The sequence below is a fragment of the Rhinolophus hipposideros genome (genome assembly GCF_964194185.1).
Source record: "Rhinolophus hipposideros genome assembly, chromosome: X".
In the NCBI taxonomy this organism is placed as follows: domain Eukaryota; kingdom Metazoa; phylum Chordata; class Mammalia; order Chiroptera; family Rhinolophidae; genus Rhinolophus; species Rhinolophus hipposideros.
In genome coordinates, this window is record NC_138046.1 from 45,664,629 (window position 1) to 45,685,483 (window position 20,855).

Here is a 20,855-nt window from a genome sequence, read left to right on the forward strand (position 1 = left end):
CCTGGACTTGTATGTCTATTTCATTCACCATATTAGGAATGTTTTCTGTCATTATTTCTTCCAATATGTTCTCAATCCCTTGCTCTCTCTCTTCTCCTTCTGGTACCTCTATGATATGAATGTTGATATGATTCATGTTGAAACAGAGGTCTCTAAAACTATCCTTACTTTTCATTCTTTTTCCTTTGTGGTATTCTGATTGTTTGCTTTGTCCTCTGTTGTCTTCCAAATCGCTGATTCAATCCTCTGCTTCATCTAATCTGGAGTTGATTCCTTCTAGTCTATTCTTTCTCCTTTCAGGTATTATATCCTTCATTCTGACTGGTTCATTTTAATGGTTTCAATGTCCTTTTTATTATTACTGTCTCTTTGTTGAAGTTCTCACTAAATTCTTTGAGCATTCTTATAACCAGTGTTTTGACCTCTGTATCTGGATGATAGCTTGCCCCCATTTTAGTTAATTCTTATTCTGGAGTTTTGTCCTCTTCTTTCATTTGGGACATGTTCCTATGTCTCTTCATTTTGCTGCCTCTTTGTGTTAGTTTTTGTCTATTAGGTAGATATACTACATCTCCCAGTCTTAGAATGGTGAATTTATGGAGCAGATGTCCCTTGGGGTCCAGTCTCCTTGATCACCTGAGCTGGGTGCTCCAGGGGAGTTTCTTTTGTGGGTTATGTGTACCCTCCTGTTGTAGTTGAGCCTTGATTGCTGTTTGCACATCAGTGGGTGTGATTGACCCTCAGGCTGACTGTGAGGATTGGCCATGAGGACAGCTTACAAATTGCTGTGAGGTGGTTGACTCCATGGAGTGGTATTCACCTCAGTGGTCTGTGGTTTCAGCTGAGACCACTGTTTGTGTGTGCCACTTTGGGGGCTAATCAGATGGTGCTCTTTTGTGGTCTGAATGTGGACACTGGGTGTGTTGTTTCTGGGGCCTCTTGGCAGGGGTTCTTGTGGAAGCCAAGGTCACTTGCTGTCTGTAACTGGCAGCTTTTTAGGAGCTACAAAGCAATCTACAGTTGGTCATGCTTGTGCTGGACCTGGAGGTGCATAGGAGAGGCCATCTTGTGAACCAAAGTCAGCTGCCACAAGTATTGGGGCTGCTCAGGAAAAGACCCCAGGTATTCCGTGGCCTGCTGCTGCCTGGAAGCTGCCCATAAGGCTCAGCCACTGATAAACCCTTGGTTTGTATCCAAGTTTGATGAGGCATGGTCTCAGGGAGTGACCAGGGTGGAGCGAGGGAATTTCCCCAGGTCAATAAAGATTCAGGTTTTTCCATGTGGGAGGAGGGCTCAACACAGTAAAGATGGTGCCTGACCGCAGGCTTCATGGGTTGAGGGCTCAACACAGAGACAACGGCGTCTGTCCCTCCAGCCCTCGTCCTGCAGACTTACAACTCAGTGTTTCCCTGTATGTCTCTGGTGCCTTCTTAGCAACCATCCCTCTGCTAAAGGCCAGGGTGAGTGGCTTGGAGAAAAAGAGTCTGTGTTTGGATCCTTTAAGAGGATGCTTGGGTTTCCAGGAACCTTCCACTTCATCCAAACACACAGAATTCTTGCTAATTTTCACAGACAGATGTTGTGGTGGCTCCTTTTCCTGGAACTGGTACTCTGAGCTGTGGAGCTTGGTTTGGAGCTGGGATCCCTTGCTCCTCAGAGGGTAACTCTGTAAGAGATATCCTTTCCAATTCTCAACCACCACATATGAGTGTGGAGCCAGCCCATTTTGTGTTTCTGTCCCTCCTACCAGTGTTGACATGACTTCTTCTTTATATGCTTAGTTATAGGACTTATGTTCAGCTAGTCTTCAGCTGGTTCTCCAGGTTGATTGTTCTATAAGTTAGTTGTAATTTAATGTAGTCATGGAAGAAGACAAGTGTTTACCTACTCTGCCATCTTGCCCAGAACCTCACTGACTCATTTTTCAAGACCTTTTTCAGATTTTGCCTCCTCTTATTTGCCTCCCAGTCCCATGATTTGAAAGCTTCTCCTTTTGGCTCCAATAATAGCCCTTTCATAGCTCTATCATAATGCTTATCCCACTGTGTTCTTGCCTGTCTCCCCACAGGTAGCGACTTATTCATCTCTGAAACCCTAATGTCTAATACCTGGCCTGGCTTAGAGAAAGTACCCTGTAACTATTGGCTAATTGAATGAAAGGTTTCCAGGAAACCCTGACAGGGAGAAAGGTCTCTCAGTGAGTGGGTGAAAGATGAGTGAATACAAGAAAAACTAAACAGTGGATGCCTAAGTGCCCACTTTTTTCAGCTTACTTGCACTTGGATAATTGCTGCAACCACCAAACTGATGTCTATTCTATCTCTACAATTGGCACGCAGATTCCAGAATCTAGGGAAACTTTACCATATGTGGTGCAGAGGAAGTATATCCTCAGGAAACATTTATCATACAGAAGTTTAAGCTTTACCTGTGGGACTAATAGCAACACTCTCAGGCCATGTTCCTGCTTAACTTCTTCAATTTTCTATTCTCTCTCTCTCTCTCTCTCTCTCTCTCTCTCTCTCTCTCTCTCTCTCTCTCTTCTCTCTCTCACTCTCTCTCTCTCTCATCTATCTATCTATCTATCTATCTATCTATCTATCTATCTATCTATCTATCTCTATCTCTCATACTCTCTTTCTCAATCTTTCTCTCCTTTCTCCCATTTCTGCCTTCTTTCTTCCTCCTTTCTTTCATTTTCCTTCCCTCTTCCCCCTCCCACACACCCTCATGATATTTACCTGTATTTGTAAAGCACATTTCAGAATATCTCTGATTAATAATGTAGGCCCTTAGATTAAAAAAAATAACTTTGGCATGAGTTGCATGAACATGAATCCACTTTGAAAGCTGTTTAATTGTTCAATTAAATGCACTCCATTTCTTTTCACCTGATTGAATATTTAAAAACTCATTAGCAAGGGAATATAGAAAAATTTGCAAACACAATAGAATATGAAGATGCTAAATATGAAAGCATTTCATTTTCAGCATTTTATTGACTACAGATAAATTGGGGTGCACTCTGATTTTGGCCACCATTGTGTGCTGTTCTCTTTTTCTGTCCCTATTTCAAACTTCCTCATTCTTCCTTTATCCTAAGCTCCTACTCTATCTTTCCTCTCTCCCTTCAGCTCTATTCCTGACATCTTTCACTCTTTTTTGATTCTCTCCTCCTCCCATTTTACTGTATGAACCTTGCTAAATGTTTCATTCTGCATTTCTCTTCAACTTTTTCATTCTTCTTCCTGACTAGCCCCCTTTCTCATCCTTTCCTTCTGTTATATTCTCCCAGGATGAGGTAGGGAAGAGAAAGTGTGTGTGTGGGGGAAGAGTTGAGCATGAAAAGAGAGAGTGGGGAGAGATTGACAGTGTGGCTGCCCTGCACCTGCCACATCATCTGCAACAAAAGGGGGTGTGCTCTGGTCTGAACCACGCATATTTCTTCCCCTTTAAGGTAATGCACAAAACCTTCTTGTGCTTCACGTTTTTTCTCCATAAAATTGAAACAAAATAATATATTCCCAGACTACCTCACACAGATGTTAGGGTCAAACTTGGGGATGAATATGAAAAAGGTTTGAAAAGAACCAGACCCTGTAATTGGAAGCACTCAGGGGAAAGGGTAGGGGGATTATTGCCTTCTACTGAGCAGGGATCTAATTAACTGAACATTGCACTTCTTTCCTTTCTGAGAAATATGTTTTGTCTCATCTCTGTTCTACTCATCAAATCACTTGGTTGTATGAGTGCCTTGTTTAAATGTTCTTAGTGTCTTCGGAGGTGAAGTATAACTTGTTACTTTGTATGCTGTTGATTTTTATCCCTTCCTTTTCTCTTGCCTTGGGCTAGCAAATGGAACCTCCAGCAGCCAGTTCTCTACCCCCAAGTCTAAGCAGTCTCCCATCTCTACGCCCACCAGTCCTGGCAGCCTCCGGAAGCACAAGGTATTATGTCTCTTATACCTTACTAAACCCCTTTGCATTTGGATTTTTTGATTGACTGGGTGAGGGTTTCCTCTTCCATCAACTTCAACAGCACATCAAGGCCAGAATTTCTTTTCATCTGGTCCATTAGTATGAAGCCCTGGAAATCTCAGCAAGGGCTAAGCTTCCAGTCACTATAATTTATTCCTCTGACCCCTGGTTTGTTTACACTGAACCAAAATTAAGAAGCACAAATAACTTTAGCATGGTCCCAAATACACATTCTGAGCCAATGTTGTTACCAAATGATGACTCAAGGGATGGGTTGAGCACTTTTTCTGTCCAATTCAGAGACATAGCAAAAAGAGCATTAAGGGCTACTTATGTCCCCAAGTACCAGTCAGTAGAAGTGACATACATATAACAGTCAAAGAAAGTTTGCACTGAGTTACACCCTTTAGATTTGTTGGACATCAAAACATTTTATTGACTGCAGGCAGACCATAGTTTCACTATGTATTCTTTACCAGGCAGATTATGGTACAGTGCAGGGAGACAGGGCACATATACATTGCATTGGCCCGGGGCACCATTTACACCTCTAAGTCATCCAAATAAATACCAGGGGTGCCAAAATATACACATTTTAAGAGATGTTATCTATGGATTGCTTTTCAAAGTTGAATTGAATTATGGTAGCAATGTGTAGTATGATGTTTGCTCAAAAGATGGCATTAATCAAATGAATGCTGCTATCATTCATTGTATTACAAATTTAATAGGTTTTTTCCCTTAATTAAAATGTGTATGCGTTTTTCTGGCAACCTCTGTATACAATTAAAATTATATAGAAATGTATATATATATATATATATATAGATATATATATTTCTAGCCCCATTTCCAAGATTCCCACTCAAAAGTATCTCTTGTGTAGAAAATCTAGAGTGGTCTCTGCCTTGGACCTCATCTCTGAGATGATATGAATGTAGTTTCTGCTCTGATTACCAAACTCTAGAGCATCTTCCTCTAGGACTCTTGCCTTCTGCCTACTCAGAAGACATGGTGTGAAATGTGAAAAGGGAAAAAGCCACCAATGTGACCAACTCCATCACAGAACCACGATCAGAGCTGGAAGAGATCTTAGATGGAGATGAATTAATTTCATTTTATTCTCTCAATGATCTAATGAGGTTGATATTTTACAAATTAAGAAATTATAGGAGGAGGGAAAAAAAATGGTGGCGTGAGGTGAGCCTCTGTAACGCTCCCCTGGAATTTACAACGAATCAGACAACAATAACTCCACAAAGGACTCCCTGCACAGCAGACAGGCAACACGAAGAGGCCCACTACTGAATTCACCTCCAGGTGGGAGAATCGCGTGAGCGGGGGAGGAGGGAGAGGAGAAGTGAGGAGACGGAGCCACGCGGGAGCAGGACACAGACCTAGCTCAGTGCTCGGATGGAGCCCGCTGCTCCCGGATCTTCCGCAGCTGCGGGAGAGGGAAGGACTCGGACTGCTAGGGCTCCGCTTACGGCCCACAGGGCTGAGGAAGCAGCATACAAAACCGCTGAACCCAATGCTCCCGGCAGCAAAGACTGAGGGAAGAGGGCTGAAATCGGCGGTTTAAGCCCTCACTGCCGAGCGGAGAACGGAAGCCTTAGGCACGGAGACTAGCCGCCCCCTCCCTACCCTCCCAGAGCTCGCCCCACCCCCACCTGTCCAGTGCTAGAATCGATAAAGTAGCAGTGTCGGATCAAAGGACAGAATATTTGCTGCTCTGAGAACTGTGGACTGCAGACACAGATTCGCAGCTCAACTAGCTCTGGCAAAGGGGAGGGAGCTGTGGAAGCAGGACTGGCTGTGGTGGTGGTCGCCGCCATTGCTCTGGGCCACCTCTCACAACTCACCCCGCCCCTGGCCCCACCTATCTGGGCGGATCCCTACAGGAGTACACAGAACTGCTGAAACATATGGGCTCTGAATCTGGTGCAGAAAGAGCTTTGGAACTCCAAAAGCTCTTCGCATACCTATCAACCTGTTGCAGAAGCCACTCCTGTAGATGTCTAGGAAGAGAAATAATAAATCAGTGATTGCCATGAATAACCAAGGCAACAAGACAGCTCAGAAAGAAAGTGAAAAGTCTCTAGAAAAGGAACTTAGAGATATGGACATCTGTGATTTAAATGACAGAGAATTCAAGATTGCAATTCTAAAAAAACTGAACGAGATGCAAGAAAACACAGAAAGGCAGTTTAATGAACTCAGAAACACAATCAAAGAACAACATGAGCATTTTACAAAAGAGATTGAAATCTTGAAAAAGAACCACATAGAATTTCTGGAGATTAAGAACTCAATAGAAGAAATCAACAATAAAATATCCAGCTTAGGTAGTAGAGTTGACCAGAAGAGGAAAGAATCAGTGACATCGAAGATAGGAACCTGGAATTTACACAGATGGAAGAAGAAAAAGACTTGAGACTTAAAAGAAATGAAAGAACTCTACAAGAATTTTCTGATTCCATCAGAAAGAACAATATAAGAATAATGGGCATACCAGAAGGAGAAGAAAGAGGGAAGGGAACAGAGAATATATTCAAACAAATCGTCGATGAGAACTTCCCAAACTTGTGGACAGAACTGGATCCTCGAATCCAAGAAGCAAATAGAACACCTAATTACCTCAATCCCAACAGGCCTTCACCAAGACACATGGTATTGAAGCTGTCTAAAATCAATGACAAAGAAAGAATCCTCAAGGCAGCCAGGGAAAAGAAGACTGTAACCTACAAAGGAAATCCCATTAGATTATCATCAGATTTTTCAGCAGAATCTCTACAAGCTGGGAGGGAATGGAACCAAATATTCAAACTATTGAAAGAGAGAAATCATGAGCCAAGAATAATATATCCAGCAAAGATCTCCTTTAGATATGAAGGAGGAATAAAGACCTTTCCAGACATCCAGAAGCTGAGGGAATTTTCTAATACACGACCTGCACTACAAGAAATACTAAAGGAGGCTATTAGACCACCATCAACAGGGACAACTTGTGGCAACCGAAACATAAAAAGGGGGAGCGTAAAGGCCTGAACTGGAATATGGGAATAGAGAAAGTATGCGTACTGAAGAAACTGGAGTACTCTAAATATCAAACTTTCTTTTACATAAACTGAAGGGTAACCACTCAAAAAACATCCAAATCTGAAATATATACTGTAATAAAAGAAGAAACAGAGGGAAACATCATAGAATACCACCACACAGAAATAACAGACAACAACAAAAAGGCAAAGAAACAATGGAGACACAACCTTACCAGAAAACTAAAGACAGAATGACAGGATATCCTCACATATCAATAATCACCCTAAATGTAAATGGACTGAACTCACCAATAAAGAGACACAGAGTAGCAGATTGGATCGAAAAACTAAACCCAACCATATGCTGTCTACAAGAGACACATCTCAGCCACAAGGACAAGAATAGACTCAAAGTGAAAGGGTGGAAATTGACACTCCAAGCAAATGGTACCCAGAGAAAATCAGGTGTAGCCATAATGATATCAGATGAAACAGACTTCAGGGTGAAAAAGATAACAAGAGACAAAGATGGACATTTCATAATGGTAAAGGGGACTATACAACAAGAAGACATAACAGTTATCAATATTTATGCCCCCAATCAGGGAGCACCGAAATATACCAAGCAACTACTAACAGCAACTACTAAAGGGAGAAATTGACCAAAACACAATTGTACTAGGGGACTTAAATACATCATTGACAGCTATGGATAGTTCATCCAAACAGAAGATAAATAACAAAATCGCAGCCCTAAATGACACATTAGATGAATTGGACATAATTGACATATATAGAGCACTTCATCCTAAAACATCAGACTATAAATTCTTTTCTAGTGTACATGGAACATTCTCAAGAATAGACCATATATTGGGACACAAAATCAGCCTCAGCAAATTTAAGAAGATTGAAATCATACCAAGCATATTCTCTGATCACAAAGCTTTGAAATTGGATATCAACTGCAAAAAGAAAGCAGGAAAAAACACAAATACATGGAGATTAAACAACATACTTTTAAAGAACGACTGGGTCAAAAAAGAAATTAGAGGAGAACTCAAAAGATACATAGAAACAAATGACAATGAAAATACATCCTACCAAATTTTTTGGGACGCCGCGAAAGCAGTTTTAAGAGGGAAATTTATATCATTACAGGCCTATCTCAAGAAACAAGAAAAATCCCAAATAAATAACCTCATGTTACACCTTAAAAAACTAGAAAAAGAAGAACAATCGAAACCCAAGGTCAGCAGAAGAAAGGAAATAACAAAAATCAGAGCAGAATTACATGAAATAGAGAACAAAAAGACAATAGAAAAAATTAATGTGACAAAAAGCTCGTTCTTTGAAAAGGTTAACAAAATCGACAAACCCTTGGCTAGACTCACTAAGATAAAAAGAGAGAAGACACTAATTAACAAAATCAGAAATGAAAAAGGGGAAGTTATCACGGACACCACAGAAATACAAAGGATTATCCAAGAATACTATGAAGGACTATATGCCACCAAATTTAATAACTTAGAAGAAATGGACAAGTTCTTAGAAACATATTGCCTTCCAAGGCTGAATCATGAAGAACTGGAAAATCTTAACAGGCCGATCACCAGTAAGGAAATTGAATCAGTCATCAAAAACCTTCCCAAAATCAAAAGTCCTGGACCAGATGGCTTCACCAGTGAATTCTACCAAACCTTCAAAGAGGATCTAATACCAATCCTGCTGAAACTCTTCCAAAAAATTGAAGAAGAGTCAGTACTCCCTAACTCATTTTATGAGGCCAAAATTACCCTGATACCAAAACCTGGTAAGGACAACACAAAAAAAGAAAACTACAGACCTGTATCTCTGATGAATACAGATGCTAAAATCCTAAACAAAATTCTAGCAAATTGAATACAACAATGCATTAAAAAGATTATTCATCACGACCAAGTGGGGTTCATCCCCAGGGCACAAGGATGGTTCAACATTCGCAAATTCCTCAATGTGATACATCACATAAACAAAATAAAGGACAAAAATCATATGATTCTATCAATTGATGCAGAAAAAGCATTTGATAAGATACAACATCCATTTATGATTAAAACACTTACTAAAATTGGTATAGAAGGAAAATACATCAACATAATAAAGGCCATATACGACAAGCCCTCAGCTAATCTCATAATTAATGGTGAAAAGCTGAAGCCCTTTGCTCTACGTTCAGGAACACGACAAGGTTGTCCCCTATCACCTCTGCTTTTCAACATAGTGTTGGAATTCCTCGCCAGAGCTATCAGGCAAGAGAAAGAAATAAAAGGCATCCAAATTGGGAATGAAGAAGTTAAATTGTCACTCTTTGCAGATGACATGATGCTATACATAGAAAACCCTAAAGACTCCACCAAAAAGCTATTAGAAACAATCAATGAATACAGTAAAGTTGCTGGCTACAAAATCAACGTACAAAAGTCCATTGCTTTCCTATATACCAACAATGAAATCTCAGAAAAAGAGATAGAAAAAACAATTCCTTTTGCAATTGCAGCAAAAAGAATAAAAAACCTAGCAATAAACTTAATCAAGGATGTGAAGGATTTATATGCTGAAAACTATAAGACATTTTTGAAAGAAATTGAAGAAGACACAAAGAAATGGAAAGACATTCTGTGCTCATGGATTGGAAGAATCAACATAGTTAAAATGGCCATATTACCCAAAGCCATATACAGATTTAATGCAATCCCCATTAAAATCCCAATGGCATTTTTTAAAGAAATAGAACAAAAAATCATCAGATTTGTTTGGAACCACAAAAGACCTTTAATAGCCAAAGCAATATTTAAAAAAAAGAACAATAGTGGAGGTATCACACTCCCTGATTTTTCCTTGTACTACAGGGCTACAATAATCAAAACAGCTTGGTATTGGCGGAAAAACAGACACATAGACCAATGGAATAGAATTGAGAACCCAGAAATAAAACCACATAAATATGGACAGATAATTTTTGACAAAGAAGCTAAAAACATACAATGGAGGAAAGACAGCCTCTTCAATAAATGGTGCTGGCAGAATTGGATAGCTACGTGCAAAAGAATGAAACTAGACTGCTATCTGTCACCATGTACCAAAATTAATTCAAAATGGATCAAAGACTTAAGCATAAGACCTGACACAATAAACTGCATTGAAGAAAACATAGGTACTAAACTTATGGACCTTGGGTTCAAAGAGCATTTTATGAATTTGACTCCAAAGGCAATGGAAGTAAAAACTAAAATAAACAAATGGGATTATATGAAACTGAAAAGCTTCTGCACAGCAAAAGAAACTATTGACAAAATAATGAGGCAACCAACTGAATGGGAGAAGATCTTCGCAAACAGTTCCTCTGATAAGGGGCTAATATCCAAAATATACAAGGAACTCATGAAACTCAAAAACAAAAAAACAAACAACCCAATTGAAAAATGGACAGAGGACGTGAAGAGACATTTCTCCAAAGAGGATATACAAATGGCAAATAGACATATGAAACAATGCTCAACATCGCTAATCATCAGAGAAATGCAAATAAAAACCACAATGAGATATCACCTCACCCCAGTCAGAATGGCTATCATCAACAAGACAAATAGTAACAACTGTTGGAGAGGCTGTGGAGAAAAAGGAACTCTCATACACTGTTGGTGGGAATGCAGACTGGTGCAGCAGCTATGGAAGGCAGTGTGGAGGTTCCTCAAGAAATTACGAATAGAATTACCATATGACCCAGCAATCGCTCTACTTGGTGTCTATCCCAAAAATATAAAAGCGTTTCTCTATAGTGACACGTGTACTCCAATGTTCATTGCAGCTTTGTTTATGGTGGCCAAGACATGGAAACAACCAAAATGTCCTTCGATAGATGAATGGATAAAGAAGTTGTGGTACATATACACAATGGAATACTATTCGGCGTTAAGGAAAGATGATATAGGAGCATTTGTGACAACATGGATGGATCTTGAGAGTATAATGCTAAGTGAAATAAGTCAGACAGAAAGTGCAGAGAACCCTATGATTTCACTGATATGTGGTATATAAACCAAAAAGAACAAGACAAACAAATGAGAAACAAAAACTCATAGACACAGACAATAATTTAGTGGTTACCAGAGGGTAAGGGGGTGGGGGGTGGGTGATGAGGATAAAGGGGATCAAATATATGGTGATGGAAGGAGAACTGACTCTGGGTGGTGAACACACAATGGGATTTATAGACGATGTAATACAGAATTGTACACCTGAAATCTATGTAAATTTACTAACTATTGTCACCCCAATAAATTTAATTAAAAAAAAACAAAAAACAAAAAAACACAAAAAACAAACAAACAAAAAAAAATTATAACCCAGAAAGTTTAAATTACTTAGTAGGGTAACATAGCTATCTAGTAGCAGACAGAGGTTTGGTACCCAGGTTACTGCTGAAAGTACACTGGAGCCAGTTCACACAAGGTCATGAGAACTGATTGTATATCATTTCTCCAACTCTGTGTTTAGTGACATTGTGTTGGTAACTAGAACACAGCAATGGTGGAAATATTTACACCATGGAAATCAGCAAATACTAAAAATGAAGGCTTTTCCCCCTGCACATACAGTCAGTTGTTAAAGATTTAAGAGTATACCGCTGTCTGACGTCCATTTTTATTTTTTTTCCTTTGCATCAGGATTTTAATATCCTGGTTAATCTTACCATCACCTGCTTCACCACGCCCAATGCCCATTCCCTTCTTTTAGTGACCTCTTTAACTTCTGGTATTGACCTTGGCCAGAACATTCTAATTCTCCCGATGAGCTATTTGGTTACCCTGAAAGAGGACCTGCTGAGCTGTCTCTGTAGCCAACAGTATCCAGATATTTTGAGAAGGATGAAAATTGCTTTTGCAGTCAACTTTCAGTTATTCTTCTGAGCAGCAAAGCTTTTTAATGTGGACATTTCAACATGAGGAATAGCCTACTTCTGTGGTTCTGCTCTCCCCATAGAACCTCCTATGCTACATTGCTTCTTACTGTATTTCTGACCTTGCTTTCCTTCTAGGAAGTGTGACCTACTCCAGCACCTTCCATGAGTATCTCCCCCAAATAGCCAGGAGAAGCATGGACATTTATTTGTTCTGCACACTTGCGTCATGCAGCTTTTTAGTTGACATGTTTAGTTCATTTAGGTTGAGAACCTATGATCTACAAGGCCATTGAGCTGAGTGCAGGTAGAGTTAAACCATTTCTCCTGGTCGGATTTGTAGGTTTTTTGTTTGTTTGTTTGTTTATTTCATTTATTTATTTGAGTAAATTTTAGAATCTACTTTGACCACTGAAGAACTAGAACAAGTTATAGGTAGCAGCATTGTCAGAGCTTCACTATTTTGTTAACTGTGGCATTGTCAGTGTATCATTTTATTTTTAAAATTACTCTTTTAGGACAGTTAAGGAAACATTAAGTGATGAATTAAATAATTTTCTAGAAAGAAACTATTAAAATTATACTTTGGTATAATTCTTACTACTTTTTGAACTTTTTACTTTGATATCATTTCAAATTTACAGAAGAGTTTCAAGAATAATAAAGAACTTCTGTATACTCTTTACACAGAATAATCAGGTGTTTATATTTTGGCCCCATTTACTTTTTTTGGTGTGTCTCTCTCTCTCTCTCTCTCTCTCTCTCTCTCTCTCTCTCTCTCTCTCTCTCTCTCTCTCTCTCCACACACACACACACACACACACACACACACACACACACACACACATTTTACTATTGTTTTAACCATTTGAGATTAAGTTACAGACATTTGCAGACATCACATCCTTTTGCGTCTAAATACTTCAGTATGCATTTCCTAAGAATAAGGACATATTCTTTCATAACCATAGAACAATTATCAAAATCAGGAAATTTGCACTGTCATAATACTATTATGTACTCTACAGTCCATATTAAAATTTCATTAATTGCCCCAATAACATTCTTTTTCTGGGTCAGGATCTAATCTAGGATGACACATTGTCTGCAGTCGTCATGTTTAGTCTTCTTTAAGCTAGTAAAGTTCTTGAGCCTTTTTCTTATCTTTTAGGACAGTATATTGTAGAAAGGGAGAGTACAAGCCAGTTATTTGGTGGGATGTTTTTTCATTTATTTAGGTTCATCTAGTGTTTCCTTGTGGTTAAATTCAGATTATGCCTTTGGGGCAGAAGTGCCATAGAAGTGGTGTTGTGCCTTTTTAGGTACATTCTATCAGGAAGCAACAGCCTCATGCTTATACCACAAATGGAAGATGAACTGGTTTTTGTGAATAAGCTAAAAACTGTCTTGTGACCTTGGCTTAGTCCCCTGGGGCTCAGGTATCAGCTTCTTGCTCCTCCTTTCATACAGCTACCTGAGCCTTAATACAATCAAGATACTTGGCAGTGGGCCTAAGCAGATCTCATCTGAAAGTCCATCCAAATGGACCTGAAAGCTGTGAGTCATGGTGAAGACAGGAAGCAGGTGGCTAAGGCCATGACTTTCCTCCTGCGCAATTGGAAACAAACTTGAAGTCCCAGCATCCCTTTGGTAACTTTTGATGGCTGTGCCAGGGCCCTGAACTGTAATCAGCCTCTTGGCTTACCCTGTTAAGCAGCTCATGGAGAATCTTCATTAGTGCAGCTGCAATGGGGTTAGCCAAAGTCCACATACTCAAGTACTACAATATGGACACAAAATAAATCCCATATATATAGTTAATATAGTTAATGAGAACAACGTTTTGCATTTCCATACAGCTTTGTCCTTTTGCATAGCCCTTTTCTCATTTGTCTTTGTGATAATCCTGTGAAAGAGGTAGGGTGAGAAGCATTTCCATTTTACAGATGAGAAAAAGGACGTGCTGAGGTTAAAGGCATCCCAAGTATGATTCAACAATTTGGATTCAACATATTAAATATGTTCAAAAAACTTAGAAACATAGGGAAAAATTTTTCATTTATTTATATATATTTTTCAGATTAGTGATTGCACTCATGGCTTTAAATTTGGAGGCATTTTCCTTGCTAAGTTGCCTGGAGATTGGAGGAAAATATATTTGACATATTATTTGAAAATATAACTAAGATTATTTAAATATATATATGCATATTTTTTCCTCTGTGTTCCCAAACTTTTTTTTTCTTTTTTGTCATCTTGTAAGTGCTTGGAGCGATAGTTGGGTGAATAAAACAGGGCCTTGACTTTTAAGTCACAGACACCACTCTAAGTGGATTTTGGTAGTATAATCAAGAGTGAACAAAGGACTGCAGGAGCTCAATGGAGGTTGGGAGATGAGGAAAACTTTACAGACGAGGTGACATTTAAGTGGGGCCTTGAAGCCTGGGTAAGATTTTTGATGGCTGATGAAGAGAACTGGGCACTTCAAAGAAAAATCAACAAAACCAAAGCAATGCCATCAGAAATGTGCAGGACACATTTTGGAAAAAGCAAACCCATATTAGAAACCATGTTTCTTAAAACTCCTCCTCTCTGATTCCCTTTGGAATTATAAACTTTTTGCACCAGGGACCAAGTTTTTGTTTCCTTTAACACAAGATTATTGCCAGCACAGCTGTATTTGTTACACTTTGTTCTGCAGTGATCCCAGGGACTAAGCAAACAAATTTCAGGTGCAAATTATTTGTATTTTTAAGCAATATATGTGTTTCTGTACTTATACATATCAATCAAAAAAAAAAAAAAAAAACAACCAGAATGTTGAGATAATTCTTTTTCCTGAATATTTTTCTATGCATACAAGGAATAATCTTTTGAATAGTAAATAAATGATGGAGGAAAGAAATATAAATGTTCATACTTAGGCCTTGTCCTGTGAATTATCTTCATAGCCTGCATCTCACCTTACACATTTCAAGTCATAGCAACTGAGAGTGGAGTCTCCTCACAGTTCTACCCCAAGGGCTATCCCCCTGTCCTCTGAGAGAAGACTCTGGAACTATCTTCTCAGATAATTATTTCCACCAATAAACCAACTACACTGAAGGGTCTGTTACATGAATGATTAAGAGCAGGGGTGAATGGATAAAGGTCCAAGATGGCAGAATAGGTAAACCCTATGCTTGCTGCCTCCCAGTATTACATTAAAATTATAGCTAAATTATAGAACAATCAACCTCAAGAATCATGTGAAAAGTACCTGAACAGAACCCCTATAACTATTGATATGCTGAAGAGGCCACATAGAGACTGGTAGGAGGGGCAGAGATGTGAAAAGGGCAAACCCAAAACCCACAGTTAGTTGTTGAGCACTGGGAGGGTCACCTCAGTGATGGAGGTCTGCCCTGAAGAGGCAGATGTCACAGCCCCACACCAGGCTCCTGAGCACAGCGGTCTTGTACCAGGAAGAGGAGTACCCACAACATCTGGCAGTGAAAATTAGTGAGGACTCTGTCGGTCATTCCTGGTGAGATGGAAGGCAACTATTAGGTTGATGCAAAAGTAATTGCAGTTTTTGCAATTATTTTTAACCTTTTAAACCCAATTACTTTTGCATCAACCTCAAAGAAAACAAGACATCCTCTTAAAGGGCCCACACACAGATTCACTCACTTGCAAACACTCACCTGGGCTCCAGTGAGGGACAGCAACTTGAGAGTTGCCACAGACATACGGGAAAGATAGAGTTTTGTGGCTTTGGGGCAAGGGATGGAGGGACAGCCACCATTGTCCCTGTATGGAGTCTGCCTTATGAATAGCCTACAGGAGGGTGTCATCTTTCCTGTGTTGAACCCTCCCCCAAAGGGCCAAATCTGAAAATGCATTGGTCTGGTAAAATCTGCGCATGTGTTACACCCTGGTCCCTGCCACTCCCACCTAGTGCTGCATTGTCAGGGGCACTCTCTTCCTCTGGGCAGCCAGCCCCACTCCACAAGCTGTGGAAGACTTTTACAGCAGCAGATGACCCACAACAGCCTGGGGAACTTTCAGTGGTTGGCAGTCTTGTGCTCCAGTCTCTCTTGGGCAGCTCTCAGGGATCTGCAGTCCCGAGGTGAGTGGTGGCATGCCGCAGGGTACTCAGAGCATTTTGCTGAATGTCACAGGATCAGCACTGCTGCAAGAACTGAAGCTGCATTAACTTTGTAAAAACCATTAACCCCACAACCCATGACTCCCTGGGACTCTACCCCACCTAGGTAGTGTTGCATCACTGGGGACTCTCTTGGCTCCTGGGCACCAGCCCTGCTCCCACAAGCTGCGGAGACTTTTACAACAGCAGAAGTTCCATGGTGGTCTGGAAAACTTTCAGTGGGGGCCAGTCAGTCACAGCTTGCATTACAGCCTCTCTTGGGCAGCTCTTGGAGATATGCAGGCTCCAGGCAAGTGGTAACTGACTGCAGTGTTCTCAGAGCATTTTGCGAAGTGATCACAGGCCTGAGACTGGCACCAGAACTGAATCTGCATTAACTTTGTAAAAACCACCAGTCCCGCCCTGAGACTCCCTGGGACCCCGCCTCACCCAGCTAGTGCTGCAACACTGGAGACACTCTCAACACCAGGTCAACCAGCCTAGCCTGTACATCTAAGGAGGCTCTTTCAGCATCTCAGCCTTATGGGCAGCCAGCAGGTAGCAACAGGCATAGAGGCCCTGGGCCTTTTGATAAGCTGACTCAGGCCTGATACTGGTGACAGCCAGCTGTGGTTCATAGCTAGGACACTGACTCATGCCTCCAGGTTCAGGGCACGCAGCAACAAACTACATATAGGTTTGTTGCTCCTACCAGGTAGCCCTGGGCCAGTCACAGGCAAGGCTCAAATTGGAGTGCATGGGAACACCTCCCAGAAGACACCAGGAACAACACACTCAGAGGCCAGCTTCAGACCACAGCAGAGCAATACCCAATTACCTGGCAAGTGGCACACCCAAAGGGTGGTCTCAACAGGCACAAGAGCCCACTGGGGCAAATCCCCTTCTGAGAGGTCAGGCCCTACACAGCAGCTCAAAAACTAAGGGCATGGCTAATCCTTACAGCCAGTCAGCCTGAGAGTCAATCCCAACCACTGACACACCAAAAGCAATTAAGGCTCAAATACAATAGGGGAATACACACAACACACACAAGGGATATTCCTGGAACACATGCACTTGTGATCAGTGAGATTGCACCACTGGATCACGCCAGACACCTACTACATAAGGCCACATGGCAAAGACTGAGAGATATATGAAGTCTGACAATTAAATTCCTGAACTCATTTTTGAAAAGGTGCTACATACCTTATTGCTGAATATCACTATGGTCACCTACAAAGTACTCCCATTGGGAAGCTATGCAGAACTGCCAGCACCTAGTTTGCCCTTCAAAGCAATTTTGGAGCTCTTTTTCTGGAATGGCCATCACAGCTGTTATCATAGTACCCTTTAAATCCTGAATATCATCAAAATGTCTTCCTTTCAATATTTTCTTTATCTTCAGGTAAGGAAAGAAGTCATTGGGGGCCAGATCAGGTGAGTAGGGAGAGTGTTCCAATACAGTTATTTGTTTACTGGCTAAAACCTCTTTTCAGTGTCATGTGAGCTGGAGCATAGTCATGATGCAAGAGCCATGAATTGTTGGCAAAAAATTCAGGTTATGTAACATTTTCAAGTAGCCTTTTCAGCAATTCCAAACAGTAAACTTGGTTAACTTTTTGTCCAGTTGGTACAAATTCATAATGAATAATTCCTCTGATATCAAAAAAGCTTAGCAACATCATCACACGTCATGAGAGATCTACCTAATATATAGATGCAAACACAGAGAAGGAGCCAGAATTAGGAAATAAAGAAATGTATTCTAAATAAAAGAACAGGAGACAACTCCAGAAAAAGAAACAAATGAAATGGAGGCACTAACTTACTAGAGACAGAGTTTAAAATATGGTTATAAGAATGTTTATGGAAGTTACTGAGAACTTCAACAGAGAGATATTAAGCATAAAGGACATGGAAACTATAAAAAAAGAATCATCAGAAATAACACAATAACTGAAATGACGAATACACTAGAAGTAATTGATAGAAGATTACATGAAGCAGATGATTAAATCAATGATTTAAAAGACAATGTAGCAGAAAACACCCAACTGGAACAACAAAAAGGAAAAATAATCTTAAAAAAATGAAGATAGTTTAAGGGACCTTTGGGATAATATCAAGCATAACAGCATTTGCATAATAGGAGTACCAGAAGGACAACAGAGGAAGCAAAGAATCAAGAACTGACTTGAAGAAATAATGACAGAAAATTTCCCAAACCTGACAAAGGAAATACACATACAAGGCCAGGAAGTACAGAGAGTCCCAAACAAGATGAACCTAAACAGGCCTACAATAAGACGCATTATAATTAAAATTGCAAATGTTAAAAACAAAGAGAGAATCCTAAAAGCAGCAAGTGAAAGACAATTAGTTACTTACAAAGAAGTTTCCATAGACTGTCTGTTTGACTCTCAACAGAAACTTTGCAGGCCAGAAGTGAGTGGCATGAAATACTCAAAATGATGAAAAACAAGGGCCTACAGTGAAGACTAGTCTACCCAATGAGGCTATCATTTAAAATTGAAGAAGAGATCAAGAGCTTACAGACTAGAAAAAGCTAAAGGAATTAATTACTACCAAGCCAGTATTATAAGAAATGTTAAAAGGACTACTTTAATTCACCTATTCTGGAAATTTAATTTAAAGGAATTATAAAACACTTGTCCTTTTGTGTCTGGCTTCTTTCACTTAGCGTGGTGTTTCCAAGGTTCGTTCAAGTTGTAGCATGTATCAGTACTTCATTCCTTTTTATGGCTGAGTAATATTCCATTGTATGCATATGCTACAATTTGTTTATCAGTTCATCTGTTGATGGACATTTGTGTTGTTTCCATATTTTAATGCCACTATAAACATTTGTATACAAAAAAGGACTACTTTAAGAAGAAGAAGGGAGTAAACAAACAAACAAAAGAAGATAAAAATATGAATAATAAAATGGCAATAACTATGTACATATCAATAATTACTTTAAATGTAAATGGATTAAATGCTCCAATCAAAAGATATAGGGTAGCTGATTGGATAAGAAAACAAGACCCAGGCACATGCTGTCTATGAGAGACACACCTCAGACACACATAGACTGAAAGTAAAGGGATAGAAAAACATATTTTACACAAACGGAAATGAGAAAAAAGCTGGGGTATCAATATGTATATTGGACAAAATAGACTTTAAAGTAAAAACTATAATGAGAGACAAAGAGAACATTACATAATAATAAAGGGATAAGTCCACAAAAGAACACAACCCTAGTAAACATCTATGCACCAAACATAGGAACACCTGAATATGTAAAACAAATATTGCCCAACATAAAGGCAGAGATTGGCAATAACACAATCATAGTAAGGGACTTGAACACCCAACTGACACCAACGGACAGATCTTCCAGACAGAAAATCAACTAGGAAATACTAGATCAGATAGATTTAATTTATATTTTTAATGCATTTCTCCCTAGGCAGCAGAATATGCAATATTTTTTTTAAATGCACATAGAACATTTTCCAAGGTAGACTACAGGTTAAGCCACAAAACAAGTCTTAATAAATCTAAGAAGATTGAAATCATATCAAGTGTCTTCTCTGACCACAATGGTATGAAACTAGAAATCAATGACAAGAAAAACACTGAAAAATTGCAAACACATGGATGCTAAATAACTTGTTACTAAATAATGAACGGGTTAACAATGAAATCAAGGAAGATATCAAAAGATACTTTGAGGCAAACAAAAATGAAAACATAATGACCCAAAAATCTATGGGACACAGCGAAAGTAATCCTAAGAGCGAAAGTAATAGCAATTAGGCCTACCTCAAGAAAGAAGAAAAATCTCAAATAAACAGTCTAACTTTACACTTAAAGTAACTAGAAAAAAACAGCAAACAAAGCCCAATATGAGTACAAGGAAGGAAATAATAAAGATCTGAGAGGAATTAAACAAAATAGAGGCAACAAACAAACAAACCAGCAAAAAAAAAAAAAAAAAAAAAGCAAAAGATCAATGAATCCAAGAGCTGGTTCTTTGAAAAGATAAACAAAATTACTAAGCCTCTGACCAGACTCATCACAAAAAAAAAAAAGAGAGAGAGAAAGAGGACTCAAATTAATAAAATCAGAAATGAATGAGAAGAATTGAATTGGCAACAGACACCACAGAAACACACACAAAAAAATTAAGAAAATACTATAAGTAACTATGCACCAGCAAATTGCACAATCTGGGAGAAATGGGTAAATTCCTAGCTGCCTACAAACTTCCAAGGCTGAATCAAGAAGAAACAAAAAATCTGAAACCACTGAATACTACTAATGAAATTGAATCAGTAATCAACAAACTCTCACCTAACAAAAGTCCTGTAGCAAATGTCTCTACAGGTGAACTTCACTAAACGTTCAAAGAAGAATTAACACCTATCCTCAAACTATTCCAAAATATCCAACAGGAAGGAAGGCTCCCAAGCTCATTCTACAAGCCCACCATTACCTTGACTCCAAAACAGACAAATATATTACAAAAAAAGGAAACTATAGGCCAAAATCCCTGATGAACATACATGTAAAAATCCTTAAGACAATATTAGCAAACAGAATTCAACAATACATTAAAAAGATTATACACCACAATCAAGTGTGATTTATTTCTGGTTGGTTCAATATCCACAAATCATTTAATATGATACAACAAATAAACAAAATAAAAAATAAAAATCATATGATCTTATCAATAGATGCATAAATAGTGT

At 39.3% G+C, this 20,855-nt stretch overlaps 1 protein-coding gene across 3 annotated transcripts in view; it reads left to right on the plus strand.

Moving 5' to 3' along the window:
• DCX (doublecortin) overlaps positions 1 to 20,855 on the plus strand; it is a 237,946-nt gene that overhangs the window by 194,970 nt on the left and 22,121 nt on the right. For all 3 annotated transcript variants that reach the window (XM_081041929.1, XM_081041930.1, XM_081041931.1), the window contains one exon: positions 3,853 to 3,947. In XM_081041929.1, the coding sequence (XP_080898055.1) occupies positions 3,853 to 3,947 (95 nt within the window). The remainder of the gene's footprint in view (positions 1 to 3,852; positions 3,948 to 20,855) is intronic.